This window comes from Aedes albopictus, chromosome 2 (assembly GCF_035046485.1).
Source record: "Aedes albopictus strain Foshan chromosome 2, AalbF5, whole genome shotgun sequence".
In the NCBI taxonomy this organism is placed as follows: Eukaryota; Metazoa; Arthropoda; class Insecta; order Diptera; family Culicidae; genus Aedes; species Aedes albopictus.
Window position 1 is genome coordinate 210,937,615 of NC_085137.1, and position 15,858 is coordinate 210,953,472.

The 15,858-nt window shown below is 38.3% G+C and overlaps 1 protein-coding gene across 1 annotated transcript in view; it reads left to right on the forward strand.

Moving 5' to 3' along the window:
* LOC109420894 (neural cell adhesion molecule 1) overlaps positions 1-15,858 on the forward strand; it is a 176,676-nt gene that overhangs the window by 129,419 nt on the left and 31,399 nt on the right. Inside the window, exons 6-10 of the mRNA XM_062847950.1 lie at positions 2,138-2,297; positions 2,716-3,009; positions 3,085-3,226; positions 12,054-12,256; positions 12,368-12,564. Of these exons, the coding sequence (XP_062703934.1) occupies positions 2,138-2,297; positions 2,716-3,009; positions 3,085-3,226; positions 12,054-12,256; positions 12,368-12,564 (996 nt within the window). The remainder of the gene's footprint in view (positions 1-2,137; positions 2,298-2,715; positions 3,010-3,084; positions 3,227-12,053; positions 12,257-12,367; positions 12,565-15,858) is intronic.

The following is a 15,858-nucleotide window of genomic DNA, read 5'->3' on the forward strand; positions in this document are numbered from 1 at the left end:
GACAAATTGAAAGATGAAATTTGTTTAAAAAAACGCGTTCTGGTGGAATTCGAACTCATGATTCCGTATTCGTTAGAACTGCGCTTTAACCAACTAAGCCGCGGAACATTCGCTCTCGCTTGTAGTTAACGGACATAAACGCGAGTTTGTTGTGGATTGGCATCTAGGCCGAAAGAGAGATGGGTTTACGAAAAAGGAGTGTATGGCTTCGGAGTCAGTTTGGCTTTCTATTCCGCAGTATCATTACCTGTTCTGTGGCTTAGTTGGTTAAAGCGCGGGTCTAGCGAATACGGAGTCGTGAGTTCGAATCCCACCAGAACGCGATTATTTTCACGAATTTCATTTCTCAATTAGTCAATTAGCAACCTTTTGTGCCTTCTAATTACAAGATTTCCAAGCACGTACTCTGGCTTCCCGGGTAGAGGTGAATGGCAAACCAAAAACAAAAGAATAACAAATTTTATTGTCATAATTTATTTTGTCATTCATGAGTTCTTCATGAAGAGCTTAAAACAACATGTGAATAGCATCATATCAAAATATGCCATTCGTTTGTCATTTTAAAATTTGGAAGAATAACTACTGAATGTCTTATTTTGCTATCATAACAAATTTTGCAATTGGTGAGATATTGTTAACCTTTTGCAAGTTTGATGCACTCACAATTTTGGCACTTATCAAGAACAACATAATGACAAAATTTGAACTTTGGTTATTCTAATGGTAAATTTTGATATGTGTTTGCAATTGCTTTCCATCCAAAAAACATATAAGTTTTCATTTTGTTATTGGAATAAACAACTTAATATACCCTTCTTTTAGATGACAAGGAAATAACTAATTTTGATATTGTACTTTTTTCAATAACTCAATAATGGTATATTTTGCAATTCTCAATCTTAATTTTTTTGTTCTTGGTTTGCCATTGTAATGTCAAAATTTGACATTCTTTAGTTATTTTAACGAACAATGTCAGTTATTATTTTTGCCCTTTTGTCACTTATTTCAAAGAAACCAATGACAAATTTTACCATTCAGTAATTCGTTTTGAATGGTAAAACTTGCAATTGTTTTGTAATTCTTTTCTGCCCGGGTTATGAGCCCGGTTCATCACATAACACCTTCCAGGGTGATGTTGAAGCAGGGGATAATCCATCAACTTATCGCAGTCCCCGTCGAGATTCGAACGAACTGGATAGTTTACCCAAAACCCTTACGCTGCTTTGCATAGACGGTGTGCATTGCATTGAGCTTCTGGTAGAACTTCCGTGTTTCTTCGGAACGGCATAGCTGTTCAATTTCCTCGCACTCTGCTTCTTCCTAGTGACGCTCTTTTTTCTACCGTAAGAGGCAGGTCTGTTGGTTCCGCTTCTGTCTGTACCGCTCCACATTCTGTCGGGTTTCATGCTGCAGCATTACCATCCACGGTGCGGTCTTCTCCTCCAAAACCGCTCAATGTACACTCCTCGTCAAGTCAATCGTTTCATCGACTCCGTTCTACGTACCCGATAAGGTTCTCGGCTGCTTTATGGATAACTGCTTTGACTGTACTCCAGCAGTCCTCCAAGGGGACCACATCAAGCACACCCTCGTCCGGCAACACTGCCTCAATTGTCAACGAGCCTATTTCTAGATTTCTCCGCTAAGAGCAGCAATTACCCATTCAAAGCTTATAGAAAGGGGTCTCCAGTTAGTCTAGTGCTTAGGGCTATGGATCGCCAATCCGGATACGGTGGGTTCGATTCCCGATCGGGTCGGGAAAATTTTCTAGTAGGGCATAGTGTATCGTTGTACATGCCACACAATATACAAATTCATTCAATGGCAGGCAAAGAAAGCCCTAGCCTAGATCTTTATGGCTGGGTAACTCTCGCTGAGACCGGCCCACTATTTACACCTTGTCTTCAAAAATTATTAAGGTGCCGATTTTTTAAAAGTCCTCCCTAAAAAAGTAAGGAAAATGCATTTGGTCTCAGCGAGAATTACCCAGCTACAATACTGTTTAAAGCTACTAGCAAACATATGAACCTTGATATGAACAAAAAGTTTAAAACACAATCATATAATACTAATTTACAACGATTTTTTTTATCTTCTTCTATCCTTGCAACCCGGAAAACCGGCATTCCACATCCAGGGTCTCATGATTACTCACAACGCTTCCGCACGGGTGATTCGCTCGAACCAGAGTCTAGTCCTGCAAAAGGTAAACCGTAACTCGTCCGGAAATTACTCGTGCAGCGCAATCAATGCCGAGGGAGAAACGGTCAGCAACCAGCTCGTGCTGCGGGTGAAGTGTGAGTATTGGTTACCTGAAATGGGTTACTAGAGGCTCCTTTTAGGTTCAGCTGAGTACAAGGCGGCCACAATGGCTGTTACACGTTCCGTGTTAAAACATTGCAAAATGATTTGCTTCATTAAAAAAAAAAACCTGGAGAGAACCATCACAATAATTACACAATGCCTAACTATATGTTAAAACACATGATTGTTCCGCTTCCACTGAAATAGAAAGTCAATGAATCAATGACCAGTTTTGCTATTATAAGCACAATGGCCTTTCAAACATAAAACATTTGCCCAAGCAATTTTCCATTTTGTTTCCGCCAATTGGTCCATCGATTTTGTTCTACAACCGCCATTGAAAAGTTGGGAGTCGAAGCGGGAAACTATAATTCTGGTGAGTTTATTGGTCCCATAATTTAATCGTAACAGATGCCCCAGTTTGTGCCACCGATAAAATCATCATCGTGGGAGCGTTCCGCAGCGAACCGTTGCACATTCCGTGCGAGGTGCATGCCGATCCGCCGCCGCGGCAATTTTTCTGGAAGTTTAATCACTCGGGCGAAACGCTTGACATCAACAAGGAGCGGTTCGTGAAAAATGGGTCACTGAGCATCTTGAGCTATACGCCCGTCTCGGATCAGGACTACGGGACGCTGACGTGCTGGGGCCAGAACGAGGTTGGCATACAGCAGTGGCCCTGCTTTTTCCAAGTGGTTCTCGCCGGTTCGTACAGTCGTGTGTATTGTGAGGCGAGGTTCATTTTTATCCTAACTTTATGTTTTTTCTCCTCCGCGACAGGATTGCCATCGACGGTGAAAAATTGTTCGATAAACAATCAAACGCAGAGCTCGGTTGAAGTGCAGTGCTTAGCCGGGTACGATGGCGGTTTACCGCAGATTTTCATGCTCGAGCTGATATCAAGTAGGAGCGGCAGGATGAGGTAAGTGTGCGAGTCAGATATAGGTTTCATCGGGTCACAAGGTCTGATGCAGTAACCTGATTAATCCACACGTTAATGGAAGCTCATATAATTAGGAGTGAGCGTGAATTGGAAGGGGGTTTCCACAATTGCTTCAATTCTTAAAACAGGGGATATACACTCCCGATCAAAAGTTTGGGGCCACCCCCTCAAAAACATGTCATTTTCCGCCCATATCTCCGCCAATTTGCGTCCGATTTCAAAACCCTAGGTCGCATTCAAAAGATAATAAGTCAAAGTAACTTTGAACATGATTTAGGTGAAACTTTTACAAAAATATTTGTATGTAAACTTAACCCAAAGTGACCAAATTTTCTAAAAAATGAATATAAACCTACGGCAGTTTCGCTGGAAATTGGGTCGACCAAATTTTAAGATGAGAGCGGTAATATAACCTATTGGGTCGACCAAATTTTAAGATGAGAGTGGTAATATAACCTATTTTTTATTAGCTTTCAAATGCTTTTTACCGAACTTGGCCAAAAAATCTAGGAAAAAAGTTATTAAGTAAATTAACTCTTGATGTCATCGACCAAAAGTTTGGGGTCACCTTCGTAAAACATGGAAAAGTGATTTGGTGATATCTTCGTCATCTTTTATTCAATTTCAATTCTTCTTGGCTTATTTGAAACATAATGAATGATACTTAATGCATGGACATTGAACCACACATATTTGTTAAAAAAAACTTAACGTAAAATTGCCTCATTTTTTGGAATGTGGTGAAATGTGTTAACTTTACATAATATTTTAATTTATAAAAATTGTTGAAAACCTTAAATTAAAGACATCAAACGTAAATTTAGTTAATTATCTTTGAAATGAGCCAAAAAGAACTAAAATTGAACTATAGATGACGAAGATATCACCAAATTACTTTCCATATTTTACGAAGGTGACCCCAAACTTTTGGTCGATAACATCAAGAGTTAATTTACTTAATAACCTTTTTCCTAGATTTTTTCAGCCAAGTTCTGTGAAAAGCAGTTGAAAGCTAATAGAAAATATGTTATTTTACCGCTCTCATCTTAAAATTTGGTCGACCCAATTTCCAGCGAATTTGCCGTAAGTTTTTTATTTACTTTTTAGAAAATTTGGGTTTGGGTTAAGTTCACATACAAATATTTTTGTAAAAGTTTCACTTTAATCATGTTCAAAGTTACTTTGACTTATTATCTTTTGAATGACACCTAGGGTTTTGAAATCGGACGCAAATTGGCGGAGATATGGCCTTAAAAAATGACATGTTTTTGAGGGGGTGACCCCAAACGTTTGATCGGGAGTGTACAATATATTCAGAACAGATTTTTTATGGATTTTTGTATAAGTGTTGCTCCACAAGAAATTGTACAGATAATCAAGAATTGATTACATTTACAGTGCATATAAAGGGTGAGTCGTTAATTATTGTGCCACCCTACCTTCAACTGATTCGCAAATTGTCTACAGTTAAAAGAATGAAACCAAATTTTTACAGTAGTTTAGTATATGTACGTATTTCAACTTTGTGGTATAGGTTCAAATTTGGGATGCGTTTTAGTGAAATTCACGACATTTTCAATTAACGCCCTCCATGTGGACATGTTCAAACTCGACTTAAAACAAATAATGGAAGTTCTCTGGTTTGTTTATGTGCATCGTGCCTGGTTTTCACCCAGCACCAAGCTTATGTTTCACTGACAACCGTTCCTGAAACCTATTGACGAACATTAAGATGATCCGATAATGTATAATCATTAATTGTTCCAAGGCGCGATACCATGATTTTTGATTTTAGCATGTGATTGTACAACACCTTTTTTAGAACTGTTAACTAAATTTATTCTATATCGACCGGAATCTCACTGATAACTTCTTAATTCATTTTATGTAAACAATAGACTATAAGGAGAAACTGTGCAAAATTTGGTTGATTTTGGTGAAGTAGGAAAAAAGTTACGTTTGTTTGAAAATGGCACAATAATTATCGACTCACCCTTTATCTATTCACCATGAATCTAAGAGGATTTGGGGCAAATCAGGGCTGTCATATCACCCCAATCGAATAAACATTGTTGGTACCGCTTGTTGTGAAATTACCAGCTTGGTAGAGCGAAGTACCAAAGAGCAAATGGACACATACACTGGAGGGCTATCGCACCAATATTAAATCACTTTTAGTTCAGCTATCATTACTATTATAATGCAACAATTCAGCATGCACACAGCAAAAAATATGAATGTTAAATAGCACGTAAATTGAAGTTCAACTGAAATTTGCGGCAGAAAAATGCAAATCACCAGGAAATAACGTTGGCCGAGCAGCCCGCTGCTGGTCAGACGGCTTGTTTACAGATTTTAAAGCATATTTGCTTTAAATTTACATGCATCTGCTATAAATCATGCCAGGCACTCTCCGTCATCAGCTAAACGAACGGCTGCTCGCAGTTGTGGCGGTTTCCCCGTTGTCTCTCTCAGAACTCTCCGCAGCAGCCGAAGCATGTCGGGAACTCGTGCATTATGGCAGAAGCCACTGGCGTAGCCACGGGGGGGGGTTTAGGGTTATATAGGGTTATATTTGAAAAATATACCGAACTCTCCGGTAATTTTGACGAGCATTATCTTGTATGTACAACTATACACATTATAGCTTGGGTAGCGTGGTTTATATCTTCGCCTAACGTCTTGCTGACATTCGTTCGACGTGACCAGCCCAGCACAGCCTGTGATATATTATTTTCTTTGATCTGGCAACACTGCTTGGGGTAAATAAAAATTTACTCGCATCGCGTATTGGCATTAGATATTGATTTAGTGAATTTAGCAAAGTTTTGAAAGACGTCAAGAGTGACACAGTTTTCCCGGTAACACTGTCAAAATAGGATACAATTAAACTAAATTCTTCGGCAACGCGGAGCCCTTCAGGGGTTACTTCACGGGTTCCATCTCTAGACTCCTCCAAAATGTTCTCTTAGTAATACACCAGGTTTTTCTTCTGAGTCCTCCCAGCAATTTCACCCGAGATTTTTTCCCGAAATTATTTCAAAAGTTGTTTCCGGGATTGCTTTCGAAATCTCTTCCGGGATTACTCAAGGAGCTCTTTCCAGGATTCTCCCAGGAGTTCCTACAGAAGTTCTGTTTAGCATCCGATTATGAGTTCCTCATATTATTAATACAGGAGTTCATCGAAAACTTCTTCCAAAAATATCTAAATGAATTCTAAATCTAAATGAATTCGGACCGGCTGTTCGGGTTCGTTTGGAAGTTGACCATCAATGTTAACTTCTTTTCCCGATCAGCCTAGATAGCTGTGTAGTGTCGGTAGCGGTTGTCTCAATTGGCTAAGAATAACACTACGGACCGCCTGATCCAGTGGTAAGAGTCCACTAAACAGGTGACCCCTAATTCATGGTGTTATGCGGCTTTATGCTTACCGTGCCAAAGAATGAATGGTTAGGGGGGTCTAATAAAAACCTAACCACAAACGGAGCCTGTGGAGAATTAGGGCGTCCTCCACAGTATTACGCCCTTACTGCGCTAACCGGAGCAATGGTGCAGTGGACCTTGCGTTTCTCCGAGATAATCAGTTGCCCTTCTTAAGTCTCAAATTTGAGGCTAAATAAGGGCGGGGTTATTCAAATGTTGTTAATTAGCTTACATTACTGCCTATATGGGTTCGCTTAATGCGTTTTCGCCATTGGCGTTTTTCAATTGACCACGATTTGGTTCGTCGTTGATGTTTCCTGTTTGTGCTGTGATTGTGAAGTGCGTTATCCTGTCTAGTTTGGGTAGTGGCTACGGCAAGGAAACCTCAGATCAATTTTCAGCGTAAAAAGCGTATGTAGCCCAAGTGGATCTACTTCAAAAAGTTCATTTTCGTAGGGCAACTTCTGTTTAGGTTACCTTGTGAACCCAGCTTTGCTTTTTTCATTATAGGTGAACTGTCGTGCCTCGAGCATGCTCTATTTTAGAATAACGTAAACAGTATGTTTCAACCTTTCCTTATGGATGCCTTCAAGCAAGCTCTTGTTTTCAGCATCTTTTCGCTGATATTTGGCATCTGAAGTAGCTCAAACATTGATTTGAGATGCTTCAGTTTGATGGAATACTTAGGTAGTACAGTTCATGGTTAACTTAACATAGAATTGCACCTAACCCAACTCTGCATGAGCAGAATTTGTCATGAGTTGACTGATTGGCATGTGTCAGATGAGGACTCTCCATTTGACCTTTTTGCACTTTGGAGTGTTCCTTCGCAAACTTTGCGTATTCAGGCGTCCCTGCTCAACAAACTAGGGAACCTGTAATAATTGATTGCGATCACATTTTATGGATAACTCGCTTCCATTGCTACTCCAAGAGAGTTTCATTATGGTTTTGTTATTACAACGCCCTTCATTGTGGTATACCATAGCTACTGCTTTGAAAGAAGCTTGTCCTCTGCGGTCTGTGCGGACCGCAAGAGGTATTCCTGAATGGAACTCGGACCTGTTCAAGTTCTAAATATCTTCGGATAAACCAGTCTTTTGTATAGCTACGAATCTTTAGCTTCTACCCCGAGGATTGTAGCTATAGAATCGATTTAGTGAGCACTAAAAAGCTCTGCTTACTTCAAATCTCCTGGAGCAAATGGGGCTTTATCCTATTTTTCTCCAGAGGGATTTGAGTTTTTCAAACATGTTTTGAACTCTTGTAGTTTTCTATTTGGTATTTTCATGGCATGAAATTACTCTGTAGTTTTATCCCGAAAGGGTGCGTGCGTTGTAAAAAGAAGGAATAAGTTCCAGATTTATCTGGTTACGTCGTTCTTTCTGAAATGCTCGGAACGCATTGTCGATTATCACATCTGTGATGTTCGTCTGGCTGACATGCCTGTTCATGTGAACTCACATGTCTCCCAATTTGGGATGTCCACAGTGACTCTTTTACATAAAGTTGTATACGTTTTCAAGAAAGCACTCGCTCAAACGTAGTTTTTGCTTGGGTGATTTCTTGAATATTGAGGATGCTTTTGATGTCGTGCCTTTCTATGTCATATTGAAAGTCGCATGACGTCGCAAGCTACCTCCAATGAGCTATAGGCTCTTTGTACGCTTATGCGTTTTACAGTGTCCTTTTCAGGGCACTGATTAACCCCGTTGTGGTATGAGCTATGAGCTCTCGTTGCGCTTATGCGTTCATTCCCTCTTCTAGGGCACCCCTTCCTATTTCATCACCTTTCCCTTTCCCAATTCCCATCCCTTGTCCCATTCTCCCTCAGGTAAATGATGAAATAGGCTCATATGTATGGCGATGGCACAAATGTCCCAAATGGAGGATAACGTGCCTCTGGAGCCGGCCTTCTGATACCTGATACCTAGACTCCTCCAAAATGTTCTCTTAGTAATACACCAGGTTTTTCTTCTGAGTCCTCCCAGCAATTTCACCCGAGATTTTTTCCCGAAATTATTTCAAAAGTTGTTTCCGGGATTGCTTTCGAAATCTCTTCCGGGATTACTCAAGGAGCTCTTTCCAGGATTCTCCCAGGAGTTCCTACAGAAGTTCTGTTTAGCATCCGATTATGAGTTCCTCATATTATTAATACAGGAGTTCATCGAAAACTTCTTCCAAAAATATCTAAATGAATTCCTTCAGTAGTTTTGTAAGCAATTCTCCTGGAGTTACTTCTGGGTTTCCTACAACAGTTTCTTCTGGAATTACATTTCTTCAGAGTTTCCTGCTGGAAATCACAGGAAAAGCTTCTGAAGACATTCCAGAAAGAACTAGAGGAGTCTCAAAAAAGAAATCCATAAAAAAATCTACAGATCTCAAAAGGAACTCCTGTGGGTATCTAGGAAGAAATTGCAAGAAAAATCTCGTGAGGAATTCCTGGAGAATTTCCGGAAGGAATGCCTAGCGAAATCACGGATGGTATCCTCAAAGGCATCTTGGAAGAATTACATGTAGAAATCCTGGAAAATACTCTTGGAGAAACCCCAGTGAGACCGATTTAAAGAATCTCTGTAACAGATAAAATTTTGCGGAACACTACAAATGCATTGTTCCCCCGATGGGCACCACAAATAGGACAACTGTTAGCAGAGCCCTACAAATATACATTATGTTTTCCGTATCGGGCCGCACTTTTGGGAGCCTAGATACGAAACACAAAATGGAACATTACAAATGCACACAATGCAAATATGCAACATTAATTGTCCCCAGTTATCTAAACAGATAACGAAATCCAATCCCAGGATGACGAGGTTTCATTATTGTTCTTGGTCCATCAGTCAATTCTGTGATCGTATTTCTTCTTGCGGATTGCCTTTTTGTTCGCAGCGTTGGTTGCTTACATAACTTGAATTTGGTCTAAGAGTTTCTAATCCTAAGGGGATTTCCGCTCCTGATTTGGGCAACAACACGAGACCACAGACAAACAGACGTAACACTTCGAACATTTTTCGATTCAAATCATAGTCACGGAAACATATTCGCCCAATGCCAAAAGGACTAAGTTTGGCCGACCTTCAACTAGGTGGCGGTAGTGAGCAAACGTCAAACTCGAACAAAAACTATGCGAGCGCCACGGTTGGGTAGTTGGCCAACTATCAAATTTTGAAAAAGACCGTTAAATCGGTGAACGATGAGAATTATCAGAGTGTTACGTCTGTTTGTCTGTGACGAGACTGTCTGTCGTTTGATGTCCGTGTTAGGGGACGGCTTGCGTATTTTGTATAGGATCGCTGCCCGAAATGGCTGGAGCGCTACAAATACATCATAAAGTTTAGGGACAGATGTACTAGCCACAGTACAACATACAAAATAAACTGTCGAAATGTTCACAACAATTTGCAAACGTAACACACACTATAATTATTTCCCTTAAAATTACACGGAAAATTAAATTTTCCATGAAAAAAAAATTCAAATAAATATATTTTAACAAGAATAATGCAATCGTCTTGAAAAATCAGTATCCCGAATAGACTTCAAAGATAAAAATAATGAGATTTACGCGTCATGTAATATTCGTTTTACTTATGTAAATTTAGTGTTATGATAGTTTACATGGGGTCTCCAGTTAGCCTAGTAGTTAAGGCTATGGATCGCCAATCCGGAGACGACGGGTTCGATTCCCGTTCCAGTCGGGAAAATTTTCTCGACTCCCTGGACATAGTGTATCATTGTAATTGCCACACAATGTACAAATTCATGCAATGGCAGGCAAAGAAAGCCCTTCAATTAATAACTGTGGAAGTGCTCTTAGAACACTTAGTTGAAGAGTGGCAGGCCAAGTTCCAATGCGAACGTCGAGCCATAATGCAGAAGAATAAGAAGATGGTTTACATGGTATATCATGTAAATTGGTGTTATGGTATGTAAACACTTAGAGTCATGCTGAATTACATTACATGTAATGGAAGTTTACATGATATTTCATGACTTTACATGAAATGTCATGTAAACTTCTGCAATATACCACGCTTCAATTATGTGCATCATATGTCACAGAATTTTACACTTTTTTCTCGATTTCTGAATTCAAGAATTCAGTTGCGTAGGCTATGTTGGAACTCAGCTGAGCTCGATTTGTAATAGAATTCGTTTCAATAAATTCTGCATTATCCAAGTGTTTTCCGAACTCATACATGGCCTTCTGGCAGAACTTTCATTTTTTTTTTTTTTTTTAATGGATCCCAAAAAAAGCTTATTACAGATTCATTATAGCTTACAAAGTTCTGATGAACTTAGAACACAAAGTTTCTTTTTGACGATTTTTGAATGATAACTCTTCTCACAGGCGTCGGATCACCGTATAGTGACAAAGTTGTTTGGCATAAGTAACCTACTTCCGAATCCAAAATGGTAATGCTGAAAAGGTTACTGCTCCATCTAGCAGCAAAAATATAAAACGCGTTTTTTTTTCTTCCAGCTCGTTGGGTATTCCCTTAGACTTGATGGAATTGATGAAAGCATACAGCACACAGTAAAACCGCTCAGCACTAAAATGTGCAAGCCCTACTCATAAGTGCATAACTTCCAGACCACACAAAAGTGTGTTACAGTTACAAATTCTCAAAAACAGCTCGTACGCTCGTCTAGATGCGAAATGTCGATATTTTTTTGCTTTCCAAGGTCGCTAGTAAACCTAGCTAGATTGCTGTACAAAAATGTTTGCGAATTTAACGATTTTGGGGACACAGGAGCTGATTTTGTGAATGTGCAAGGGTTACACATTTTTGGTGTAGTCTGAAAATTATGCACTTTAGTGCTGAGCGGCGTTAGCGTGCAGCGTTGAAATCCACAGTGGCGGCGGGCAGAAACATCGCCCCCACCAACAATTGAACCAAAATTGTACTTACTTGTTAGACCACAGTGGTGGAGAACAAACGTTTTGTATCTGATGATGGCTGAATGAAGTAGGCCGAAACGTTATGCCAAAACGATTTGGAAAGTCTTTTTTCACCGAAAAAAATCAACAAATCTCGAAACATAAAACTCAACGGTGACGAAAAACCCCACAAAATTGTACTTGTTTGGACCACCCAACTGTACATATTTTTGTCCAGAAACATATTACATTGCATTTTGTTTAAGAGAACGCTCGTAAATCACGCTTTGAGGAAGGAGGGAGCTTCAGCGCAGTATGACGATGCATACAAAATCTTCAGAAGTCTCGATCAAAAGAATGCCAAAAGAAGTCTCATAGATTAAGTGTGACACAAGGGGTAGGAAGAAATTGTATTATTATAAATTATATAACATACAAACAATAAATGTATTGATATCAATTTGCAAAAATATCTATTTCACCATTTCCTTACAGGTACAACATAACAAATCCTGACGAACCCTACTTCGCGATAGAATCCCTGGAATCGCTCATTCACTACACCAATCTGTACGACGATCTCAGCGATGACAACTCATTCAAAGCCGTCATCTACGCTGTCAATCAGAAGGGAAGAAGCCAGGGAGTAGTTGTTAAGGATTTCTATTTCGAGAACACCAGCACAGAAAATCGAGCCGGTAAGAATCGATCGAAAACATATTCCTGATTTTTTTTTTTTTTTTTCATTAATATTTACAATCCCAATCAATTGCGTCAATCTTCCTTCCGTTCATACCAACCGCAAACAGTCCTAACGAGCACCTCACTGGACAGTATCTCACCGATCCTGTTGGGCGTTCTGTTTACCCTGCTGGTGCTGTGTGTCGTTATTTTTGTGCGAATATACTACATCAAAACGACAACCACCTCCACCATCACGAGCGTTAGCAACGATTTGGTTAGCAATAGCAAACAGAACGGCACCAAGTCGGAATCGGCATCCAAGGTAAGTCAAATGTGCATTAATATGAAATCATGGTTCAATATACTCAAATGTACGTATATCATACCTTTACGTTTGAAAACAGATACTAATGGTCGTAAACTACGACCTTTAGTCATTAAAACGCTGTAAGGTATTAACTCCTCTATCGGCTACAAGATGTGAAAGCATAGCATAAAATGATTATTATATACTGGCAAACGGATCCAGGATACATTACCTACATTCAGTTTCTTTTTTTATAGTAAAGTCATGCAATTTTTTTGATTTTGTTATGTGAATTGATGAATTCTTTTCTATTTTTGTTCATCAAGTACTCTGGTGTTTTCATCATCACACAAAGAAGTTGGGAAACAGATGGAGACGCTTGGTTGTTAATTCCCATGGATTCTTTTTCTATTGTCAAGATGTTCAATGTCCAAGTTGAAGAGAAGTTAATAATGAATAAATCCATATTTCATCACGTGACCGGACAAAACGGAACCGCTACAGCTGTTAACATTCATTCTTTTTCTCGAAGAAACTCCTGCCAGTCAGTAATGCTCGAATAGTGAAATATACCATGATGAGGAATAATCCTGATAAATCTAAATCAGACTGCTGTTACCTTCGACTTTGAGATACTTTTAAATGCGATAATCGTTATCAAAATTGATAGCTCTAAATTTCGAATGTTTGATTACATCCAGGATGTTTCGAATATTTCTAAACAAAAAATAAGCTTTTTACTTTAAAAAAAAAAACTATAGGATATCGATTCTATAGTTTTTTTTTCTTGTTTTCTGTTGTGACGAGCTTGCGATGAAACTGGCAACACTGCAACAATTGCCTTTGCAGGCAGAACGGTACAGTTGATTAGTTGTAAAGTAGAATAGATGGCGAAAAGTTGGGGAGTTTGTTACTTTGGCCCACAAGAATTGTGTACTAGAATGTAAGTTTTTTGAATTGTATCTAGTTTAGTTTTATTATTTACAAATAAATTTCAGCTTTGAAGCTGTGTCTAAAAAACATTGCTGTCAAGAAAGTATATCTTCAAGCCAAAGAAACCGACTCCGAACACTTTCATTAATCCAAACAGCGTTTTATAAACATGTTGGATCATCTGATATGTGGAACTATAGACTGTTTTAGAAATTATAAATACACTAACGATAACCTGCCATTTCAATTTGAGCACATAATCCAAAAAAGTTTCTTCTAGCTGTTATAGTAAACATGCCAACGAAGCAAATAATACCAATTTTGTTGATGTTTCTGGCAAAAATCAAAAAATAGGGCTCTGTAAACTAGATGATTTAAATTTGAAGGTGCACAATCTGGTCAAAACATGTAGTATAGTAGAAAAGAAAAAAATCCCACAGATAAAATATTCAATTTCCAAACACAATAAAAATTGCTGTATCGATAATAAAAGATATTTCTCGATTGGTAAGAGTAATTTTTACTGGAATATTTGATCAAGAACCACCATTACGGGCCTTCTCAAAACAAAAATTTTTGTTTCAAATTTCTCAACAACACCAGTAGCAACAAACGTTAAGCAAACGAATGTCTTTACTGCTTACTGCATTCGTTTTTATGGTATGACAAGCTTTGCCATCTGAAGGATCGAATGAGCTGAAAAAATAAGTTTGTTTAGATTAAATGCGTTCAGGAAAGCTAAGAAACTGTGTGGTAGTTCTTATGTTCCGTAGAAAACCTTAAAAAATGAGAAACTTGATCTCCGAAAAAATGTTGTGAAAAAATCTTTATCGATTTTTCCCAAATTTTGATCAAGGCATTCATTCCTTAGACAACTTGTTGAGAAAGCGAGTGTGATAAAATTTAGATAATTTATGGTATTTAGTGATAAAAAATGTAGAAAAACACCTTTGTGCAAATCCAAATTTGAAAAATTAAGTTATTTGTTAGAGAACTCGACTGTTCTTTAAAATATCAAGACAATTGAAAGGAAATATACAAATATGGAGTACAATATGCTATACTCTGAAAGAAGTTGGTTAAAATCATTAGACCAGTTCATTTAATTCAACGAACAAAGTGTATTTATAATTTCTGAAACATTCTATATCAGCGTTTCTCAAACTATGGGTTGCGACCCACTGGTAGGTCACGAGCTGATTTTTGGTGGGTCGCGGAGGTTTAAACAATATTGTATTAAATATACTTAAGGTACGTGCATTGCTTCATGTTTTGGTTTTTGATTTTTCATCAAATAACTGAGCAATATTTTTAAAATTGGCTTTCATATACATTTAGAGGAAACATCAAGGTGAATTGTAATTTTCTTTCTGAGTGAAAAATAATTCTCTTTTATTCCAGAAACCTTTTTTCTAAGAAATTTTGATTAAAAATGTTTTTTGTAAGAATTAAAAAGACCTGCCTTGAACCTTCCTCTAAATGTGAATGAAAACCGATTTGGAGAATATCGATCCGTCATTTGATGAAAATTAAAAAAAAAAACAATACATGAGAAAATGCATTTAGTTTTGCTTTTCGAGATTAACCAATAAGAATCCTCGGATTGTTTTTCTAGAAATAAGATTTTTCTTTATTTCTATTCAAACTTTCGAATTACGACCTACGAGCCTTATTTATACATTTTTATCGAATATTAAAATTACTCTGCTGAAATGGATTCTGGAACAACAAGTTTGGTATTAACAAGTTTGGTATTAAGTCGGGGCCCGTGGCGTAGTTGGTCACACGTTCGCTTCATATGCGGATGGTCATGGGTTTGATTCCCAGCCCCGGCACTTGCAATTTTTCGTCAGTTGCTCTTCTCCAGAGAGCGACTGACACTGATCCTCTTCTGAGCCCCTTGGCTCAAACGGACCCGAATACCTGGACATCGGCGTACTGCTACTCATAATGGACCCCCAATCGGACCGAAAAGGAATCATCATCATTGTGCTCATCATTCTACCATAGAGTAGAAAAGTGAAAGCAGCAGAAAGGCAACCATATTGTAGATAGAATAGAATACATCTAGGCGCTGTACAAAATGTAAGTGCAGCTGTCAAATGAAATCGCTCACGTAGTGCCCTAGTGGACAATAGAGCTGTAAATTAGGTTAAGTGATCAAGAATAAAAAAAAATAAAAGTTTGGTATTAAATGATGCAAGATTTTCGGATGTTTCTATTAATTCAGATTTCTTTTTGCATATTTAAATTATTTTACACGATGGTAATAAAGTGCCAAGTTCAGCAGTTGGAATTTCAGGAAAACCGAAAATCAGGCGAAAAATACATAATTTGGTTAGGTATTCGCCGCCAAATTCTATTATTTATTTTTAT